The sequence below is a fragment of the Heloderma suspectum genome, chromosome 1 (genome assembly GCF_057233095.1).
Source record: "Heloderma suspectum isolate Gila_16-S chromosome 1, 16-S_ref, whole genome shotgun sequence".
Taxonomy (NCBI): Eukaryota; Metazoa; Chordata; class Lepidosauria; order Squamata; family Helodermatidae; genus Heloderma; species Heloderma suspectum.
This window is the reverse complement of record NC_139458.1, coordinates 344,099,895-344,122,352: the sequence shown is the minus strand read 5'-3', so window position 1 is coordinate 344,122,352 and position 22,458 is coordinate 344,099,895. Positions and strand designations below refer to the sequence as shown.

At 40.6% G+C, this 22,458-nt stretch overlaps 1 protein-coding gene across 11 annotated transcripts in view; it reads right to left on the bottom strand.

Annotated features, from left to right (window-relative positions):
* The window catches only part of UTRN (utrophin), a 507,208-nt gene that overhangs the window by 89,440 nt on the left and 395,310 nt on the right, over positions 1-22,458 (bottom strand). For all 11 annotated transcript variants that reach the window (XM_084827754.1, XM_084827752.1, XM_084827759.1 and 8 more), the window contains 2 exons: positions 2,043-2,104; positions 851-925 (listed from right to left, as the gene is read on the bottom strand). In XM_084827754.1, the coding sequence (XP_084683880.1) occupies positions 851-925; positions 2,043-2,104 (137 nt within the window). The remainder of the gene's footprint in view (positions 1-850; positions 926-2,042; positions 2,105-22,458) is intronic.

The window sequence follows — 22,458 nt, the reverse complement described above, 5'->3', positions numbered from 1 at the left end:
GGCCCAGGGGCCCAATTTTGCCCTCCAGGGTTCCCTGATGTCCATGCCCCCTTCCCCAGCCCTATCCCTTTCCCCCAATCTCTTACCATATGGTGGTTTCCTGGCATTTGTGCAGCTTCCCCTTGACCCAGCCTAAAAGACTGAAATGCTTTTCCTAAGGCTTAGTTATAGGCAGTCAGAGCTTTACCAGCTAAAATCTGCTGATTTTTTTTACTCCTACCCCCCCACACACATTTTGCCTTTGGCCCTGCCCCCCACTGGAATGCCGCAAGGGATTCTCCAAAATCCCTTGGGCTGAAAGAGGTTCAACATCCCTGCCTCCAATAATGAGGGGCTCTAATGGAAGAACATGGAAGGGAAACTTTCTAGTTATGCTGGATCAAAGCACTTCAGAACTTTGCAATTTCAATTGTGCCAACATTGGTAGAATATGCGCCTGGTGCCCCATCCCTGTCAGGATGTGAGAGATTAGGTTCTGCATATGCAGGGAGTTTTTTAAAAAACAAAAATATGCAGGAGCATTTAAATATACATCCCCCCACCAACAGTTTGAAATGATACAGCCAACCATACTGCACTATTACAAGTGCTCTAGATATTTATTTCAGCAAATGGCAAGGGTTCCCCCCACCCTCCACCCCACCATTCCTCACTGCTGTTCCACATAATTGTTCATATGGCACACACAGTTGTGTTTCCCAACCTGAACTTCGGTTCAGAAAGAAAGATGGATGTCATTGTACTAACTTGTCCTCCCTTCCATTAACTGCATTCATTAATAGCAACATAAGTGACTACGATCATCATTTGGTGTATGAATGACAAATCAACAAATAAGATGTAAACTTACAACACAGTGCCTTTTGTAGTCTCCGTATTTTGATGGCTGTACGGTAAGCAGAAAAACGCACGTTGTTCAAATCGGCTAAAAAATGGTAGAGGGCAGAAATGTTAGACTATTCTAAGGAAGCATTAGGTCTTTGTTGTTAATTAAGAAAAAGTATTTGCAGTTTTTTTAAAAAATATAATGAAGGCAAAAAGAGGGAGAAGGAATGCAATACTCCTGATGAAACCAAGAGGCAAGCTTCAACGTCAGTTCCCAGTCAAAAGGGTGGAAATGGTGATGGCACCTAAGTAACATTTTAGCATGTTCCACTTCTAATATCATAGCCAAAATTACTTGCACAGAATCACACAAATAAAACCTGCCAATGCCTGGTACCCACAGGTTTCATGTAGAAAAACATACAAATTACCCTAGTCTCCTTGGCTCATGGCACATTTCTAATGTGGCCCTCAGATATACACAGCTGAAAAAACAAACTCTAAATATGAATTAAACATTTCTTCCTACTTAATGACTTTTAGACATTTCCCCAGTTGTGTGGCAGCAGCATAACTGTGAGAAGCTTTTGTTTGATTAGGAAAATGTTTAAATTTTAAATAAACCAAGCACTGAGTGTGTGTGTCTTTTCCATCAATTTGGCAATTTCCTTCCAGTGTGCAAGAGATCAGTCTCTGCCACATAGTCTGTAAGTTACATGTTCTCATAGCCACACAGAAAGTGATCATAGGTAAGCAGCACACAAAATACTAGAAGAATGTCTAAAGGCAACCCTAGAGTTTATGGCATTTAGGAGTCACTTAAATTCCTTTTCACAATATAGCTCCAACTTTGTATTGCAAATGTGCTAGCTGAAATATATCCCAAACTTTGAAACACCTCCAAGCATATTTATTTGAAATTTTATATTTGATAACATGGGGAGCCATGCTTTTATGTGTGCGTTTATGAGTGAGGAAGAAATATAACCACTACACACACACACACACCCTGCTAAAAGGGGAAGTCACAGCATATCATCCCTTTCATTAAATGGGCTAGAATGTTTTTGCACAATTAAAAGAGTGAACTTAATACATCATTAGGCCTGTGTAGTACACAAGAATTGCAGGGAGATGACACAGGCATTAAACATTTCAGTTGGCCTATCAGATACACTCTTTGCCAATTGGTTTTAACTAAGGAGAAGTAATCTTACCTAATGACTGGAAGAGTTCAGTCATTTTAGGGTGATCCCAGCAGGTTGTCTGAGTCTGGTGACTGAAAGAAAGAACCATGTCTATTATTTTCAGCTATCAAAAAGTAAACACTAAATATTTGGGGATAGTTATAGGTTTGATTTTTTAAAAAACAACAACTCCACAAACACTTAGCTTTAACATTAATATACAATGGCCAGGATCCAAGAAACCATGCAACTAATGTCATACACTAATAGGAGCTTTGGACTAATGCATCCTGACCATTAGTCCTACAGGTCAAATGGCAGACCTCGTTTTGAAACCTAGGGAGTTCTGAAAGTGGTGACATGGAATAAGGTTCTGCTGTTTGAAGACCATTCACAAAGCCCTGAGTGCAATTAGATTTCCTCTTTAGGTCCTGGTTCATATCTATATTTATACAGTGTGGTTTTTTAAAAAAAAGTTGTGCAATAGCCTTACATATATCGTCTGTAATACATACTGTTCCATATTATTTAACTTTAGGCTGCCATTTCTCCTAATAGTATTTCCTTAAATTAAGAACTTATAAACACCCCCCAGCACCCGCCCCCACACCACGCAACAAACAAATGAAGTGTACATTCTGTATGCACAGATTCCTGGCTGCTTCTGGAATTAAAAATCTAGGCCTAAGTCAAGCTTGTCATCTGCTGGAATTCTGATAGTACAACATTCCATCTCATATGCAGAGCCTGGCTTGCTGGAATGGCGGCCTCTGTTATAATGTCTCATACAAAAGTTTATCTTGTACCAGACATCGTAACGGTGTTCAGGATGACTTTGGTGTGTACCAAATTTCAGTTTCCTAGCTGGCATGTCTGTAGTTTAATCATTTCAGAACTTAAGCTCATTGGGAAGGATCACAAAAATTTCAGTGAAGCACTGGGGTCCAAGTGTCTGTCTGTCTCGCACGCAAGACCCAGAGAGCAAGACTCAGAACTGATTTAAAGAAAATAAACTAAATGATACATTTTTATTGAAGTAGAGCATTTTTCCAATATTTTTAACATAAATTACAATCCAAAGCTATCAGTATATATATATTAGCCTTAACAGTTAGCAATGTCCTCAAAGTACAAAATGACCTTTAACTCACTCATGCTAAAGATCATGGAATAATTACTTTAATGTATTGCTACATTTACCCTCTAAAGAGCACTCCAATGCAATGAATATACAATTTTATCCACCATTAAACCCATCAAGATCGTGTGTATCCAGCCATACAAATAAGATGAAATTTAGCCTGCTCTCAGAACTTCAAATCTATTGCTGTCCATTTGTCATGTTCTGTTTCCATACATTATTGGTCTATAAGATTACTCATTCCAGACACACTCCAGTGTATACGTTTATATAAGATCAACTAGAAAATTAATTTTGCTAGATTTTTTATATTAAAGAACTCTCCAACACCCATTGTGATTTATTATTATTAAATGGTCCTATATATTAGCAAATTAGGTGACATTTAATGAAGCAGTAAACTATATTCTCTCATTTTACTTAAACATGTATCTGCTCTAATGAGACTCTGCACTAACTCTAAAAAGGTAATTCATAAAGCCAATGGGCAACATCTACCAGGACTTTTTCTTGTGTGAGCCTCACTGAAATGAAGAACTGGAGCTGAGCAAGAACATATACACTGTACTTTATGAGTCCAGTTAACTTTAATAGGATCTATATTAGAAAAACTCAGTAAACTTTGACCCAGCTGGCTTAAAATTGGTTTTATTTGAAATCTACAGATTTTGTATGTTTGCATAATATTTTCCTATATTGCATTACCTGGCATGTAAATAGGAACTAATTTATATCAGCATTTATGGACCAATGTGGTTGCCTGTTTGAATCTCCTCTGTGCTGCCGGAACCACGGCTAGAAATAAATGATACCCACTTGACATGGAACATGCATCCATTTGAATATATTTATTTATTATTTGATTTATAAATATTTATGTTCCGCCTTTCCACCAAACAAGGCACTCAAGGCGGCTAACAATAAAATACGGAATAAAAACAAAATCTTAATTAAGACAATCATAAAAACAAATAAATAAAAAACACAATTAAAAATTCAACAATAAAAGAAATAAACAGCATCCAACCCAACAGAACCCCCTTCAACAAAAGACCAGCTCATATGCCAAAGATATGCCTGAATACAAATACCTTTGCCTGCCAGGGAAAGGACAACTGAGAGGAGCCCAACCTAGCCTACCTCGGCAGAGAGTTCCAGAGCCTGGGAGTGGCCACTAAGAAGGCCCTCTCTGATGGCAGCAGAACCAAGAGGAGAGCCTCCGCAGAAGAACCCAGGCAGGCTTATATGGAAAAGGAGGTCTTTCAGGTAGTCTGGTCCCAAGCTGTATAGAGCTTTATAGATCATAACCAGCACTTTGAGTTGTGCCCAAAAACAGACTGGTAGCCAGTGAAGCTGATTTAACATGGGAGTCATGTGCTCCCTTGTAACTGGCCCTGGTCCATAGTCTGGCTGCAGCATTCTGGATCAGCTGAAGTTTCTGAACACATCTTCCCTATTAGACCATTATAGCTCTGGACTTACGTAAGACATCAGCACCAGTCCTTACTAACATAGTTTTTGCACAGGTCCTTTGAACCGCATTTATGATGTACCTAATAATTTTACAGGCTGCAATCCCTGGCAAGGCCCCAGCAAAGAGCCGAACAGACAAGTGCCTCTGGCACCTCTGGGAACATGCTGGCTTTATGAATATCTGCCTGGTTTTACAAGTATCTGTTTGGGTGGAGCTTACTGACAAGAGCCAACATAGGTGAAACAAAAACTCTATTCAGGCGTTCCTGATGTGTGTTTATTACACACGTGAGGAGGGGGCGTGCTAGCCAGCCCCCGTTGTTGGTGACTCTGTGAAGAGAAGAGCTTCTCTATCCATGGAGGCTCACCAAATGATCACCAATTATCCAGCAGGGGCAAGGCTTACATGCTTTCCCTCTTGTGTGTAATAAACACACATTGGGGACACCTGAATAGGGCTGAACTCTGTGGCCTTCCTCTCACTACTGGACATAGAGAGGTCCTATCTGGTGTATAAGGTCAGCTGACTAGCCCTGATACAGATGCTTTTGATTCCAAGAACATATATACTGAAGTTATTATGTAGCTTTGTGCACAGCGAGAGCTGGTTCTCAAAATTAAAATGGTTTAACAATATTCAAGATTTCTCCGCCATAAAGCTAATATGAATGTTTACTGTCAAAGTTGCAGAAGTGGAGGGAGGTGTTCAATTGTGCCATATAGATTTTTCGCTAAAGGAAAATCTGTATTGTTCATAATGTGTTAAAACAGTAGTAGTTAAGTATGCAAACCTATACGCACTTACCTGAAAGTAACTTAACTGAATTCAATGCAGCTGACCTCTGAGTAGACATGCATACAATTGCACTGTATATTCATTAAGCTAAATATGGAATAAATGGGTGTTCAATGACACGGCCCAATAAATAACTACCATACTGATTGAGTTCTATAACATGATTTTTTCATAAAACCAGAGAATACTATGATTGTTGTTCATTCACAGTGCAAATAAAAAGTTACTAGTACTTTAATGTTTCAGAACAGAAAACTTGCTTATATTACACCCAGTTCCAGATATAAAAATCTTCCCGAACTATGGCTGAATCACTTTTATTAGATCATAATTCTTGACAATATAGAACAGGTGATTCAGTGTCTGCTTTCACTAGTATAGTTCCACTGAAGTAAACCTATGAATGCATTAAAATATTGATGTATTGAACTATGTATTGAGCTAGTGTGGCATTGGCTCTAACCCCATTTGATCTCCATACTAAATTTGTAAAATGGCTTTTTATAAGCAAAGGAAAATTAATGTTTCAATTCAGAAAAGCAACAAGCAAAGAGGGTCCCTCTCTCCCCTCTACAGCCTACATTGTCTGAAAATCTACTCCAGAGAGTTTCCCAGCCCTCCAGAGCAGATTTTGAGGGCTGCTGGGGTGAAAGGGAATCACCCCCCTCCAGGATTTACTGACAGAACTGCTTTTATCAGTGAAAAGGCAGTGTTGGATCCTTTCCACATAATGCAATTAAGAGCACAATACTATGGAGATAGTCGCCTTCGAACTCGGAGGTGGCTGACTATCCAATGCACAGCAGGGGGAGCGCGGAGGGGATCCTCTCCTCTGCGCTTTGGCTGCTCTGCATTCGTGGCTAAATGGCCAATTTCAACTGTCTAGCCAGATCCATCATCTGCTCATTACTTCATGGTCTCAGATCCATTATCTTACTTGGACACTTTCCCCTTCAACTCAACATTTTCTGGAGGTAATAATAATGTACAAATAGCACTACTTATCTTCACTACTATATCAATATGAATAATTGTGCCATTAGATGAGAGCTTTTACTCTGGTGGGCTCATCTGTACCCCCAAGTACTGTGGGTACTCCCCTTCACTCTGCCAAAGCTCAGCCTAAACACACATACATGTGCACACATGGACACGGGGGAGAGTCACCATCAAGCCTTTTATTGTAGGACTGCTGATGGGGAATGAAGCAGCATAAGGAAGTTTTATGGGCTCAATTATGACCCCAAATACAATGAATGGTTAAGTTGCTTTCCATGTCCTGACATAGCCAAATTTAAAAAGAAACAGCTAAGTACTACAGCTAATATTTGAAATCATAGAACTGATACAGATTGCAAGAGACTATCCCAGTCCCTGAAGTTTCAAAGATTCTATATTTGCTTTAGCGCAATTAAGTATTTGCCTTGTTTTGCACAATCATCTAATGTTAAATACCCACCAATTAGGTATTTGCTAAAAATAAAAAGTAACTTATCTGGCAAAGAAAGCCAATCAGAGAAAACTGGTGCGCATGGGTTAATAAACAACGAAATGTTTTATTTCCAGAGCTGCATTTCTAAAGGTTCTCATATTGCAATTAGGACAAGTTTTAAAATGGCAGCGAAGGTATTCACTTCTCTGTGGTAGGTCAGCATTATAAAGCCACCATAAAGTTTAAGTGAAAGATACGTCTGCCACTATTATTAATCTAATGACGTCAGGTCTGAACTTGATATGGTAGTGAGGAAAATAGCTTGTATTTCAGATGTTGTTAAAAAAACAAAGTGTTCAGAGAGAGAGAGATCTGGACAGAATCTCTAATAGGTAGGGGTACCACAGGCACTTCTGCTAATCTGACTGTACCATCAAGACATACTCTCATCTGTTCTTCCTTGACATGGATGTTCACAGGCTAAAATTACCTGCAGATTTTTCTATTTGCCGAATTACTGAATGATGTCTTTTGCTTTCCTGTAATATGGCAATAACGCATTTTGAACATTCATGGCATTGGGCTTTCAAAGCCACCATCTGCCTTGCCTCACATTAATTTAATTTTATCTTAAACACCACATCATATATGAAACTATATAGGCAAGTTTTGTTATATTCAACAGATCCACAAATCCTGGTAGCAAATAGAGCCTTTGGCACTGTCAGATTTTCATGACACCTCTCTTGTTAATGTCAAAGATGTGGGAGGGGGGGCTATAAACACGGCTGGCATCAACGCTAGGCATGGTTGGTCACCTGCCGAGACCCCACACCCCAGCAGGGGCCCACAGACAAGATCCACCTGGAGTTGCTCCTCCTTTCCCTCATTGCAACCTGCTTGTCCACCTGCCTCATCAGTAAAATATTAAAATATAAAAGCTTTCTGTAGTCTGTGGATACTGCATACCATCCACAATGGTACCACTGTTTTTAATGAGGAAACCTGACCTATGGATGTCATCTAAGATATTACCCAGATGTTCAAAGCCTGCACCAAACTTACATAAACTATGAAGGCAGGGATATATTACGGATTAACATAACTCCTTGATCAAAAGCTGTTACAAAACTCTTTGAATACAGTTATTCCATAGTTAACTATGTTCCTTTCCATTTTAGAGGGTCATAGAAATACAAGTGTAAACATGGGATTAAGGCCATGGTGTTAATGTTTCTCCTACCTAATACATAACAGCCAAGATTTAAGGGTATTTTATTATAACGGATTTTATATTTTAGTATCTTAGGGCATAATCCTATACTCGAAATCTGTCAGCTGAGGCATTCTAGCAGTTGGCAGAAGCCCTGCTACACTCCACCAGCAGAGCTGTTCTGCTAGTGAAGATATGTCAGTAAAACAGCTGAAATGGCATAGCCATGGGCAAAGCATGGGCAGCACAGGGTAGGAGCACACTTATGCTGTGTCCTATGCCCCTTAAATCCATGGTGACACCCCCACAGATGGCGCAACTGTACACCAGCAAATAATTTCCTTCCATTGGAGAGGAACAAATGAGAAAATAGCTGTTCCTGCAGTGATGACTGCTCAGCCGACATTGCCATGACAGAACAAAGGAAACTCACAGTACACCACCAGCAGGGAGACCATAACTCAGATGACAAAGTGGGCAGCATGGGGCTATATCTCTCTGCTTTCAGGTCACACACACTTAGAGCTCACAAAGGTGAACTTTGATGGTTGGAAACAGAGAAATGGGAAACAGGAAGAAACGGCACTTTGCACAGACTGGCCACACAACATACATGAGAACTTGAGCACATTGCTAACACTTCTCTGCGTAGAATCCTTGCAGATACTTTGCCTTGGGGCTCTAGACACAAACACCCAACTCCACCCCAACAAATGTGTGAGCCAGGGTAGAACACCCCACATAGTTAAGCTGGTGTAAGGAGAACCCCATGTTGTAATGTATAGCTTCTGAAACGGTCTCCCATGTCTCTTTCACACCCTCTTTGCTATAAGTGGATACTATGTCTTATCTGAATCACATTGCTCTAACACTCTTCTCCCTAACAGTGTGGAGCAATGCTCCCCTCCAGGCAGGGGAGGCACACATCCTCACATGCAGGTAAGCACTCCACTGGCAAAGGACAAGAGTCCATTACAACCATTGCTACTTCTGGCCAAATACTCAGGAGCACTTTTGTTTTGTAGGATCACAGCCAGATACATGGAGCTGAGCAAACAGGCACTGCACACACAGGATTTGACCATAACTTCCAAAGAGGAAGAAGAAAGTATGCTTATAGTCGCTGCAGTCTCGCCTTCCCCTTTGGGCACGAGCACTGGCTAAGCACTGAGTTGGCAACACTCATGCTCCTCTCTCATTTCCTCACACAACACCAACTTGTGCATCCAGGTTCAGGGGTTATGTGCTCCAGCTGCTGACTATTGCTCATTATTCATTCTCTTGTGTCCTCCCTCGCTGCCCATAGGCCACTCTCCCAAAAGGTACAGGATCCAACGCACAACCTGTTCCATGAAAATCACAAAGAAGGCCACAGTGGTGAACTGAATGTTTCCAGCTGTTCTTCTCTAGGGTTTTTAACCTACTTATTCCAGGCAGACTCCTCCACCCTGGCAAGCTCCATAACAGGCAGTTATGACCAGGTGAAGGTGTTCCTAGCATGGAACTGCTGCCATAACGGGCACTGTACTTGCTACTCTGTTGTTGGCCAAGCCACTGCCCAAGGCACAGCATCCCTTCTACTGGTTGGCAACCCCACATGCCTTTCCCTTTCAGAATCTCATCCATGCTGGATGTTGTTCAAAAAAGGCATTGACACTGCTATATGTGATGTTCTTTTATTGCTAGGGAGTAATAGATAAGGGATTCCTTTCCTCCACCCTAGAAGGATTTGGCTTCAGCTAGTCTTTCAGTATGAGCCTCTAAGGGGGGCGGGGACAGGAAGCTTGATGGGAACAGAGGCATGAGTCCCTCCCCTCTTACTCAGACTGTGAGGGGTAGATCTCCCAGGGTGCATAAGTGGAATGGGTTCTGGTGCCAGGGTGTAAGAGGCAGTCGTGTGTGTGTGTGTGTGTGGGGGGGGGTTATGAGGGAGTGGAGGGGCTGGGATGCTACCCAGTGGGACTGGCCTATCAATATACAGGGAGATGGTCACATGGGCTGCCAGAGGGAGAAGGTGGACCACAAGTTCTGGTTGGCTCAGGTTCATGTTCCCGGCTTTGGTCCATGCTGTGTCCCTGCTGTTCAGGTGTGCCAGGGCAGAGCTTCCCCATTTTTCCTAGTGTGAGGTTGTACTCTAGATTCAAGCCAGGGGCCTCCACTATGTAAAATATGACAGACAGGAGCAGCCCCTGTGCTCCTGGCTTCTGTGTTGGGTCTTGGAGCTTGGCAGGGGAGACAAAAGTCCCATGATGTGTCTGATTTCTGTCTGCTGCTGTAACTGAGTGGTTAAGGAACTGATCTTGAGAGCTTGCAGTGTGGGTTCAAGTCCTGAGAGCTCCCTTCTTTTGCCCCTGACATGACTGTTTTTCCCCAAGCATGCATTAGGTGAGTGGGCCATGTTTCCATTTTCTTCCTAAGAATGCAAGTTTTAATCTATTTAATGCAGCTTGTAATTCAATGGGGAGAACAATTTCAGTTGGTGAATCAGAGGCTGAAGATTTAGCAGCATACTTTTAAAAAGCTATTTTGGATCAAAATAGCTTTGTTACCATTAACAAGGAATGAAAAAGAAAATATGCCCTTCCTTCTAACACTGAGTAGTGGGTGTTTCTTGCTTGTTGAATTATCTCACAATTCCTTCAATATCTTTTTAAAAAGTGTTATTATTGAGGTTAAAAAATCCCACTGGCAAAATACATTCAAGTCAATTAAATCCTCTTCTTTAGAACTGCAGTTAATGCTTACTCAACAAAAACTTTCCTACAGGTATCCCACTAGATTCTGTAGCCTTGGTCTTAGTGAGAATGAGGCCTGTTGACACTGCCACGCACCTGGAGCCAATCTAGTTCACATGTTCTGGGAATACCCCCAAATCGCTTACTTCTGGAAGGACGTTGTAACTTGAATTGCTGCGGAGCACAGCTGGCCGGCCAGGATTCCGGGGGGGAGGAATGGAGTGCCTCCCCCCCGTCCAGGATTCCGGGAGGAGGGACGGAGCGCCTCCCCCCCCCATCATCAGCATAATCCGCGAAAGGTAAATGATTTTCGTACATCCCTATGTGGGGGGGAGTGTTATAATTCTAGGCATTTTTTTCAAACTTACATAAAAATAACTAGTGTGGCTATGAATTTTGATATTAATGTGACAATAGTGCTGAGCCATTACTGACCTTACTAAAATATCCCATATGAAGTTGCATTGTGTCCACTCAGTGTTTTCATTTTTGTTTTTAAAGATGCTAACAGGAAGCCAAGATGGCACCTTTTGCATTCCTATGGTCCCTGGATTCTTTCTTTTTTACTCACCAGGGCCAACACAACTTGGGGGAGAGAGGAACTTGATCAAGAAAGTGGAACTGGAGAAAAGAGTTAAACAGCCCATCCCTAACCACCATTATTTAGTCAAAATTGGAGCCCACCCCATCACTCACAGCTACTTTTAGGGTTTTTGAACATATCAAAAAGTGTCAGAAGATCTGTGACTGCATATGTTTTTGAATAACAGCTGCGTAACATTAAGAAGAACAGGCCAGGTGTTCCACTAGTAAATCATTTTAAAGATCAACAACATTCTTTGTTGTTGTTCAGTCGTTCAGTTGTGTCCGACTCTTCGTGACCCCATGCACGCCAGGCCTTCCTGTCCTGCGCTCTCTCCCGGAGCGTGCTCAAGTTCATATTCATTGCATCGGTGATGCTATCTAGCCATCGCATCCTCTGCCGTCCCCTTCTCCTTTTGCCTTCAGTCAACAACATTCTACTACACATTTAAAATTTAGGGCACTGTATAGGCTTAACACAAAAGATGACACACATCTGTTAAGAAGAGAAATGGAGTGGATTTTGAGGTGAAAAACTCTGTCTCCATGTGGTCTAATGTGGACCTTGACTCAATCACAACAACATGGAAACACCTGATAGAGCTCAGGAAAGAAAAAGAAAAAAAAATGGGCCAAGAATGTAAGATAGAGTTTGAGAAACATCTTTTCCAGTCACCAATAGAATAACACAGGAGACAATCCTTTTGCTGTTAGAAATTCTGCAGACATTTTTCTCTAGTAAATAAGAATCTATTTGTTATTTCTTAGCATTATGGTAGGTTTTATATGGTTTTTAAAGAATATTATATATGCACAGGCCCTTGTGGCAATATGTTTTATTAATCTATTTTGAAAGAATGTTTCAATATTATGTGTTGTCCCACTTGTAATTGTTATCATCATTAATGTTGCAGCCCCCTGAAGAAGGCCTCAAAATAAGGGACAGGCCGAAACACATTGGGCTTTTTGTTATAAACAATTTTGAACCCTGAGAACCTGCATCTACTTTTGCTCTCAGAAGTAGCAAGCACATGTTTGAGGAGCCTAGTGGGGGAACAGGAGCTGTGAAAGGGGAGTTCAAGAGCAAAACAACTGGGGAAGAGCTAAGTTCTTCTTCACACAGCAATTAATTTTTAGATGCTTTGGTTCCCAGATCCATGTCTTCACTGAATATCTAGTTTGGCCCTCATTGGGAACACTAATAAAATGTGTTACCCATAAAGACATGGGTATAGCAAAGTTGTAGCAGAAGAGGGATTTTGTAATGTTAAGGGGTCACTTTAAAAAAGCATTTGATCTGTGACTTATCTTACAGATGTTTCTATAGAAGCAAGATATAGGAAACTGGGCATTAAGGAAAGAGAGAAGGCTTGAAAAGTTATTGTTTGGGAATATCTCAGATTTAGAAGCTCATAGAAGTTGAGAGAGCATCCCAGGGAAAGAAGGCCTGGAAAAAAATCTTCACAATACACTGGTATTTTTGCAATCAGTGCTGAAACAAACAACAATGTACATAACGTCAGCGTTTAAAGACACTCTGCATCAGATTAGGGCCAAAGATACCCAGGTTCAAATATCTTCTTAGACAAAGCTCACCGGGTGACGTTGGATCAGTCACTCTCTCTCAGCCTAACCTACCCCTCAAGGTTGTTGTGCTGATAAAATGGGCAGAATAACAACCATATACACTGCCCTGAACTTGTTGGAGGAAAGATGGGACCAAAATGTAGCAAATAATAAATATAGTAGCTATGTCTTGTTGAATAATGACCCTTGAAGGATGGGAACAGGGAAAGTATCTGCTAGTTTTGGTAGGAACTGTTGAACTGCAACAGACAGATGAAATTGGAATTCAACACCAGTTATCAGGAAAAGGCAAACAGGAACCAAGCAAAATTCACCTTGGGATCACTGCATTGAGATCAGAGTTAGGTAGCAGTATCAAAAGGTCAAACAATGTCTGCTTCAGAGTGGCAAGTCCAAAGGTATTAACTAGATAATCAAACACCAGGGCTAGACAGGGAGCAAAAGGGAAGCAGGAAGAGACTGGGTTTGTTAGCCATGCAGGACAAAGTGTCAAATATTACCATCTCACTACTTGGCCTCAGGAGTCGACAGACCATGGAATAGGTTTCTCAACTCCAAATTTAGATATATGCATTCAAAATGTGAAGTGTCTGACAGAGAACCCCTTCAAAGAGGTTCACAATTTTGCAGAAATACATAAAAGTAAATAAATTACCCCAGAAATTAAATATGCAACTACAATATAACACTAGAACTAAGAACACTAAGATATGCCATGAATACTTCCTTAATTTAGGCCTTGATTCAGGCATTTAGGCATGATTATTGTGTGTGTTTTTTAAATTGCTTTTTAAATTATATTGCAATGTGATTGTTTTAGACAAAATGATCACATTTCTCTCAAGCTTGATTTTTCCATTTTCTATGGGAAGCCAAACATATCTTTTGTCTATGCACAGAATGGTTATAAATAACAGAATTCTAATAAGGCTTGTTATAATCCACATATATTGGAAATACAACCGGTGAAAATGCATTCAGTTTTAACATTTGCTTAAAGAAATCAATTTTTTAGTCTAGTAACCATTTGTCCAAATTCATCATGTCTATTATAAATGGCAGTAGATCAGTGAATTCTTTGTGGCTGCACACACACAGTGTTTCCATCTCTGCTTATTAATCCAAATCCCGTGAGTCCATTTTTCATCAAAAACTTTTCAACTTTCCTTAAAAGCAGCTACATTTGACAGATGAAAAACTAGCCTCTCTTTGCTCAGCCACTACCTTCTTGTACTGTCCACTGATGTCTACTGCAATAAATGAAGCACTCAAGTGACAGAAGCATACAAACTATTACTATGGAACATGAGGGAGAGATTAAAAAATGAAGGCACACTAGATGGAGAGAAATTGTATAAAGACACATCATAACAGCATGCTTTTAACAGATTGGCTGTGTTTGCCTTGTGAATACCATTGGAATGTCCATCGCTGAGAATCTGGTTCTTTTTTTAGTCGACGGGGTTCCACGGCATGTACAACTCAATCTGCGTTTGAAAACTGAGCTGCGAGATTTTCCTCAAACCCCAGGAACTTTGTGCATTTTCCCCACAGGTTGTGCAATTTGTGCAAGAGAAATCTGTGCATATGTCTGAGCAATTTGTGCAAATTACAACCAAGTTTGCATGAATTGCTCCGACATTTGCAGAGCCTGCGAAAAAATGTGCAAAATCCCTGGAAAATCTGCAAACTGATCCAACTCACTGCAGACCAAGTTGGGCGCTGCAGGGGGAACTGGAACGAAGTCCAGGGGGCTGAACCTTGGAAAACCCGTCAAACTCCACCCTGCAAAGAGATTTCTCTGACATCCCTAGTATTCAGATGCAGACTAGACTCCATGTCCCTCCTTCTTCATTACACAAAATCCAAAAGGCATGCCAGGAAAACCCATACTATGAATCCAAAATAAATTATGTAAAGCTATATTGCAGAAGTTTATATTACAAAAGTTTAGTCTGCCTCCAGTGCTTCATATATCAATGTATGCGCATGCTATGGCACGGTAATATGTTTTGCTCACCAACATAGTGCACATAAATGCATACACACCTAATTAAGACAAAGGTCATCCAAGATAGCATTTTCTACATGCTGGCCAATTGCCACGGGGTGTGATGTGGTTTTAATGTGGGTCAAAATGGTACAGCAATCTTAAGCCGGGATTTTGACATAATTTATAGGGATGGGTGAATCTGTTAGTTTTACCTTCTCCCACATTCAGTTTTTTTTTTAAAAAATCTTGAGTTCTTTCCCTCCTGAATACGAAGAATTTTGTGAATTCTGGTAAATTCTAATGAAAATGAAACAAAATTTTCACCCATCTGTATCAGCCAAATTCAATAGATGCAGCTATTTCCAGCATGGAGAGGACTATGACGTACCTGCCTGCCATATAGCTGTTAAAGATGAGGAGCCTATCAGAAAAAAAGAGGTGGCGACCCTAATTCAGCAGTAATATGGTTCCATTCAAAGGGATTCAAACAGACTTTTAAGAGCAAAGCACTGAAACCCCTGGGCCTGGATAGATGAAACTGAAATCAGTTTCAGTTTCCCCCACATTTGAATCCCTATTCGCTCAAGCTCTTATAGCACTTCACCCAGCAAAGACAGACTTCCGTGGCTGCAGTATGTTTGGTAGCACAGTTCCTTAACCTTCATTTTGGTATATAGTGTTGTAGTGAACCAAATTGGTCCATTATTTTCACAGCTGCAACAGTTTTCCTGAAAGAAGACTAAGGAATGCCAAGAAGTGATGTGTGTCCTTGGAAATGATGCTCAAGACAACTTTTAGCACAGTATCTACCCATATCTTTGTCACCCTATGTACAACTCATGTGCGTGGGTGCCTGTTTTTAACACGCCCATGCTGGTAACTCATTTTCTAAGGGTGCAATCCAGTGCATGTTTAGACAGAAAGAAATCCTACAATTCCCAGCATTCCTCAGCCAACCATGCTAGGACTTTTTTGTAAGACCTGTTTCTGTCTAAACAGACATAGGATTGTGCCCTAAATCACTTTCTGGACATTGGCTGACCTAATATTCACGCTACGTGTTGAACAAATGGAAAAAACATTGCCCTTCCAATATCTCTCCCAGTCCCACTCACCACCCAGTCTGTTACTTACCAAAACAGGTACGTTTTTTCTGTTGATAGACAAGAGAAATCAAAACCACAAGTTGAAGAGCCAGATCAGAAATGAATGCCAAACCATGAGCGAGAAAGAAACTGAACAAGGGGTGGATACTAATCAACATGATTGTTTCTTCAAATGGGATTGGTTTCAGATCCAAATTTTAAACTGATTGGTCTGGGCAAAGAAAAACTAAAAGGATTAACTAAAATAATTCCATGCACATTTGCATTGCAAATGGGACATTTACATTTTCTTCAGATAGTAAAGACTTATAGCGCCTGACATCAGAGCATGCACAAAATGGTGCAGTTTAGATTCTTAGGTACACAGACTGTACAGGCACAGAAAATAAAAACTAATTCATAATCAATCTCCGTTAGAATGACAAAAATAAAGCTTGTTGGATTGAAGTCTGGGATTATTACACATTCAGGAATTACAAACTGAATGCATTTGATCCACAAATCAACCAGTTTTGAGTTTTGGCAGCATACATAGTCCTAATGAAAGAATTACCATACTGCTTTTGGATATTTTCACATCACTGCACTCCGTTTATATACAGAACCAAACCTGTAAGAACCTGGGTCAACAAAGCAGTTTGCTCTGAGCATAGGGCAGGGGTCATAAAGAGAGATGTGCACTATCTATCAATATATCTTTGGGCTAAATATATGTAAGTTTTTAAAAGAATGTGGAGAGAAGAACACATTATGAAAGTTCTTTTGCCCCAATACTCTTTTTAGACTCTGCTGTCTGTACACATAAAAGCTTGTTAACCACTGCCAGTGGACAAGAGACAGAGTAAGCACTGTTTCTCTTGAAAAATAGATGGCTTTAAATCATTTTGACACTTTCCTTCCTTTAAAATCCATTGAAGACTTTAAAAATCCTGACCACCCTACTCCCTGCAACACACAAAGCTACATAAGGCTGCAGAGAATCCTATTCATAATGTAACCAAAATATCTTAGTCATCACCAGTCAATGAAAATGAAGCAGTTGTGCTAAAGACATGATGACTTGCATCAAGCAAACGATCCTGCAGGATGACCAATGGCATTTGGACACACATTCATCAAATACATTCATTAGGGTAGACGCTGGTGCCACAGTGTAGGAAAGATGGGGTTAAGAGTAAATTGTGTTCAGCCTTGAAATGGACAGTCTGGTCTTGATTGGGAGACTTTAGGGAACTCTCATGAGGCCTGAACTGAGGGATTAATGAGCAAGGGCAAACCCCTGATTTAATAGAAGCTCTCCTACCTTGCAATTGTTTCTCCTCTACCAGTCCAAATATAACTAATTCTATATTGTATTGCACTTGTGGGGTAAAGTATCTAATACTGACTGGCTAATCTGGAATGATAGCTTGGAGTGTTCAGTTGCTCATTGGGCAAAATAATTTGCAGTCCAGCTTCTGTGAGGTAAAGAAAACTTAACAGTTTGACTGGGATTAAATCTTTACTCAGTAACTGCAGCAGTAACTGCTCTGAAAAGGGGCCACAAAACATGGGGAGGAGTTCATATTTCCTCTTTCTGGAGTAGCTGGAGAGTTGGGGAAATGCTGAAAATGTGGAGGACACAGAGAATTGTCAGCTCAACCCTTAAAAGCCAGAGCATCACATTACCAAGGGGGAGTTATTGTTCCCCCCTTCCCGCCACCATTTTTGGTGTTTCTGAATTGAGCTACCGGGTCCTTCCTTTCTCTTACTGTTATTTTTCCCCATCTTTCACAAATGTGTGCAAATTAGCCTATATGCAGACTCGTCTTGTCAATTTCCTTTTATGTTACCTATTCCACTTTGCTGATCCCTTTGAGAACTGAAACATACAAGGGAATTGACCAGGCAAGACTACACATATGGGACAGTCATAAATGCACACTTGCAAAACACCGACAATTTTTTTTTTAAAAAAAAGTTACAATCCCAGTTGCGTATGTTTGAGCAACTGAAAAAATTAAAAAATTAAAACTGAGGAATGAGTGATAGTCCTTCCAAAGTGCCATTTTGGCATCAGTGGAAGGGGAGTCACTGGTCGGATCAAGAACAGTGAGCAGCATGGGCTTTTTTTGCTAGTCTTGCCAAGCGTTATCTGTAGCTGGTCATGGCAATCCATGATAAAATCGGTCTCCCAGGTTCAGACAACACAACAATCCACCATGGGTATGAACAAGCCTACAACAAGCCATGGGTTCTTAGTGTGGCTTGTTCCTGAAAAATAAGCCACTCCTTGGAAAATGCTCCAGGTTCAGCTGACATAACCATCTACCATGGCTGGTTGCCCATGCTGGGTTGTCATGTTGTATGGACAACAACTGTGAAGAGGTCCTGGGAGATTTTTCCAAAGTGCACCTTGGACTGATCATTAGAGTGCAGCTTAGAGGTGATCGAAGTTCTGAAGTGAGGCAACTGGTGACAGAAGGAAAAGTTTTTTTGTTGTGGCACCCCATCTTCAGAATTCCCTTCCAGATATGATTCAGCTGGCACGGTCTTTGTTTTTTGTTTGGTGCCAGATAAAAACCTTTTTATTTGCCAGGACTTTTAGTCATGTTATTGATGTAGCTTGGTATTTTATACTGATATTTTATTGCTATATTGTGTTGTGTTTTAATAGAGAATTATTTGTGATGTTAATGTTTTCTTGTTTAATTTGCAAGCCACTCTGAGGGCCAAAGCAGACATGTATTAATTGTGTGAATGCAATTAAAGGGCATGGTTTTTGCTACGTAAACAGCAGCTGTGGGGGAAGACTGTGGAGTATGGGTAGGGGAAGTTTAACTCTTTCTCTTCCTGCTGCTCTCCAATTCAAGCTTCCCTTGAAACACATATGCCGGTTGTGGAAAGGTGGTCTTTGTCAGAGCCACGGTGGAGATAAACTTCTCCTGACACATCAAAGTTGGCAATGAAATATACAGCATAATTGCTTCTTAAAATACCTCCTGGACAATCTAAAACAAATGTTTTAATGTTTCAGAAAGAAATGAAGTCAAGAGCGCACAGACTATCCCCTTGGGCAGCCACATTTATCGTCTAGCTCAAGATATACTTAGATCACCTCTAAGCTGCACTCTAAAGATAAGTCCAAGGTGTACTTTGGAAAAATGATTCAGATAATTGAGTGATCAACTAATCTGTACATCTTCCCTGGAGCTTGCATGCATATATACCCACTGCGCCTGCTTTTAGGCACGGGCTTAAGAGGAAAGGGGATGTGTGCTGCCTGGGAAAGACAGGCGGCAGCCTCGCACCCCTGGGTCCATGCAGTCTTTGCAGCAGGCTCCCAGGGCCAGTGCCTCAGAAGGGTGTTGGCCATGGGGACAGAAGCAGGCTGAGCGGGCCTGAGAGAGAACAACATCACAATGGTCTGCCTGTGAGTCCAAAATACAGAAGGCTAGGCTTACAGTTCATTTCAAAGACCCATCTCACACTCCCACGCGTAATCTGAGCATTTGTTTGCTTACTCTAGGATCTTCAGAACACAGGAGATGATGAGCTTGCGTCCATTGGATGCAGCTGGGAATTCGTTTTGTTTCTTTTTCCCCCTTGATTGACATGGGGGTGGCGGTCTTTACCTTCATCACAGCGCTTCCTTGGGCGCCAATGCAACTGGCCTGTTTGCTATTTAGCACTGCCATTACATGCTTTATCTTGGCAGTGTGTGTGCAAAAAGTCACAACCGGCATAATGACAGTTTGACAACCAGCAGGGATTTGATGGGGAGGAGGCACCTACAGGCCTCAATGGGATCCTTTCGCATCAGGGCCTTTCTGGGCCTGGAATGGACTGAGAAACTGAAGGATGAAACCCCTCAGAGGGAGGGTTAAGGCTAGCAGAGATAGACTAGGAATGCTTTAAAAATCTTCCCTATCCAAATTTCTACCCAAATTTGGGGTTCTGAAATACTCGGTCTTGTTTCTGCAGTGGTATCAATGCATGGCGAATATGCCATTCTTCTATTTTCCATTTTTTAATTTTGTTTAGATTGCTATGTACCCAGTTTTCAAAAACAACCATGGTAAATCCGGCAGACAGGTGGAGCAAAACGTGAGGCAGAATGCAGCATGGGATATTCACTCATCCCTAACACAGACCAATATGTGCTTCTGCCTGGAGCCACATCACCTCCCAAGTTACGAAGCTGGTGCCTAAACTGTGGCAGTCAGTGCTGGGTCTTTGTCACTAATGGGATGTTTTTCTGGATACTGATATACACTTAATAAAGTGGTGACTGATTTTCAACCCAGCTCTCTCCCCATGCAAATGCAAAAGGTTCTCATTGCAACCTTCTGATTACTTTGTTGAACTGGCTTTGGAAAAGACTAATCCATTTAATTAAGTACATTGTGGACAGCATCATTATTTCTCCTTTGTCCTCTAGACTATCTCCGAAAATAGCATATAAGTATTATAAAAAACAAACTTTCCAGCTTTCAAATACTAGGGGAGGAAAGGGCAAATGATAATCTTTTTATGGTTTGTAGCTGTTCCTTGTTCTATATGGAGCTCATTTATGCCTGACAAACATAGCTACTAATGCAACAAGGAATGATGGTAGAACTGATCCTGCAATAAAGAAGGAGTAAACTGGCAGCCAGAAGGTATATAGGCCAAATGGCCTGACTACTAATTTCTCAAAAAGACCTTCACCTACTAACTTGTTCTGCTTTAAAAAAAATGTACTAGTTATACATAAATTGGATTCTACCACTTATATATGGCAGTGTGGGTCAATAAAAGGCACTCTAAAAATGCTTACTGAGAATGAGGAAAGCGAATTAGGTATAAGCCTCCTTATATCTTTAAGAACAAGTCTGAATTAACACATGGTTGATTACAGGGTAGCATACCACAGCCCCTTTTGGAACAGCTTATATCAAATTGATGAGTGAGCAAATATGCACAGAAGAATCCATTTGTAAACAGAAGATTGACTTTTGCTTGGGAAAATTGCTTTAACTTTATTAATGCTTGTCACTTAAAAAAAGCACATAGAAATGAAGTATTAAAGCATTAGGATTATCAGTTGAACATCCCATTCACTAAGAACGCAGTCTTCTAATGTATGCCTACAAAACCATGAAAAGAATCTGCCTCCCAAATTCTCTGGAGAACTGCAGACTTATTTAACCATTTGCATTGCACATTTGCATTCCAAATCGTTGCTTAACTTTTCCTACTCCAATTCTATCCCAGAGATTTTGGAAGGCAATGAAGTTTAATCTTGAAGCAGGAAAGACACACAACATCCAATACAGGTAACAGCTGCTTATAATTTTACCATTACTTTATATTAATTAATGACTCTTGCATTTCAAAATTAGGGCATGGCCCAGTAGTAACTGTTTTTAATTCCTATTAATTTCAACTGGAGCTGCTTAACCATTGGATCATTCGCCCTTTGAAATCAATGGGACTTAAAAGTGCTTAACTTTAGTGGGTCATGCCCATGATTCTCAAAAAAATATTCCTAGCAATATTTTAATTTATTATACTTCTGATATAATAACTGAATCAAGGGACTTCATAGTCAAATTAAATTTAATGGCATAAAACAGACGTCATACTTTTTTTTGACTGAGCAACTCAATATAATGTGCAGAAGTATATACATTCCTAGACTCACTCTCTTTCTCTCACTGTGTGTGCACACGTGTGTGTGCATAATGAACACACAGGGTGCTAATGGTCCATTTGGTATCCAAAATGTGACAGGAAAATTCAAACCACTTTTGTTTCATTTAATGCAGACTTTAGAGATGATAAAACAGAATCTTTATCCTGGACATTTGATTTTATAATCCAGGCCTTTTCCCAACAAGTTTGATAAGCAACTTTCTAATTTCATGCACAAGTAGCATGATTAATTTAATGGTACTTCTGGTATTTAATGTAAATATCCATGAGACAAAGTAAGGACCACTGTAAAATTGTTTTTCTGTTTGCTATAAGTACTGATCCTGAACAGGAAGATAAAGTATGTCAAAACAAGTATACACATTCAACTAATTATGACAGCCTTTCTACATTTTCTTATTTAATCTATTTCTCAGCCACCTTTCAAGACCATAGAGTAGGGGCCACTTTACTGATCTTAGTGGCAGGCCAAAGATTAGGGTCTCCAAGCATACCATAAAATAAGGGTACGTTCATAAAAATTTAGGCAGTCCTTCAAATAACATGGACCCAAACCATTTAGGACTTTAAAGGTCAAAAACAGCACCCTTTAATGGGGCACAGAAATGCACTGGAAACTACTGCAGCTGGTACAAAAATACTGTTATACGATCTGATCATCGAGGCCCAACAAGACTCAAGTGGCCACACTGTGCATCTGGTGAAGTTTTGA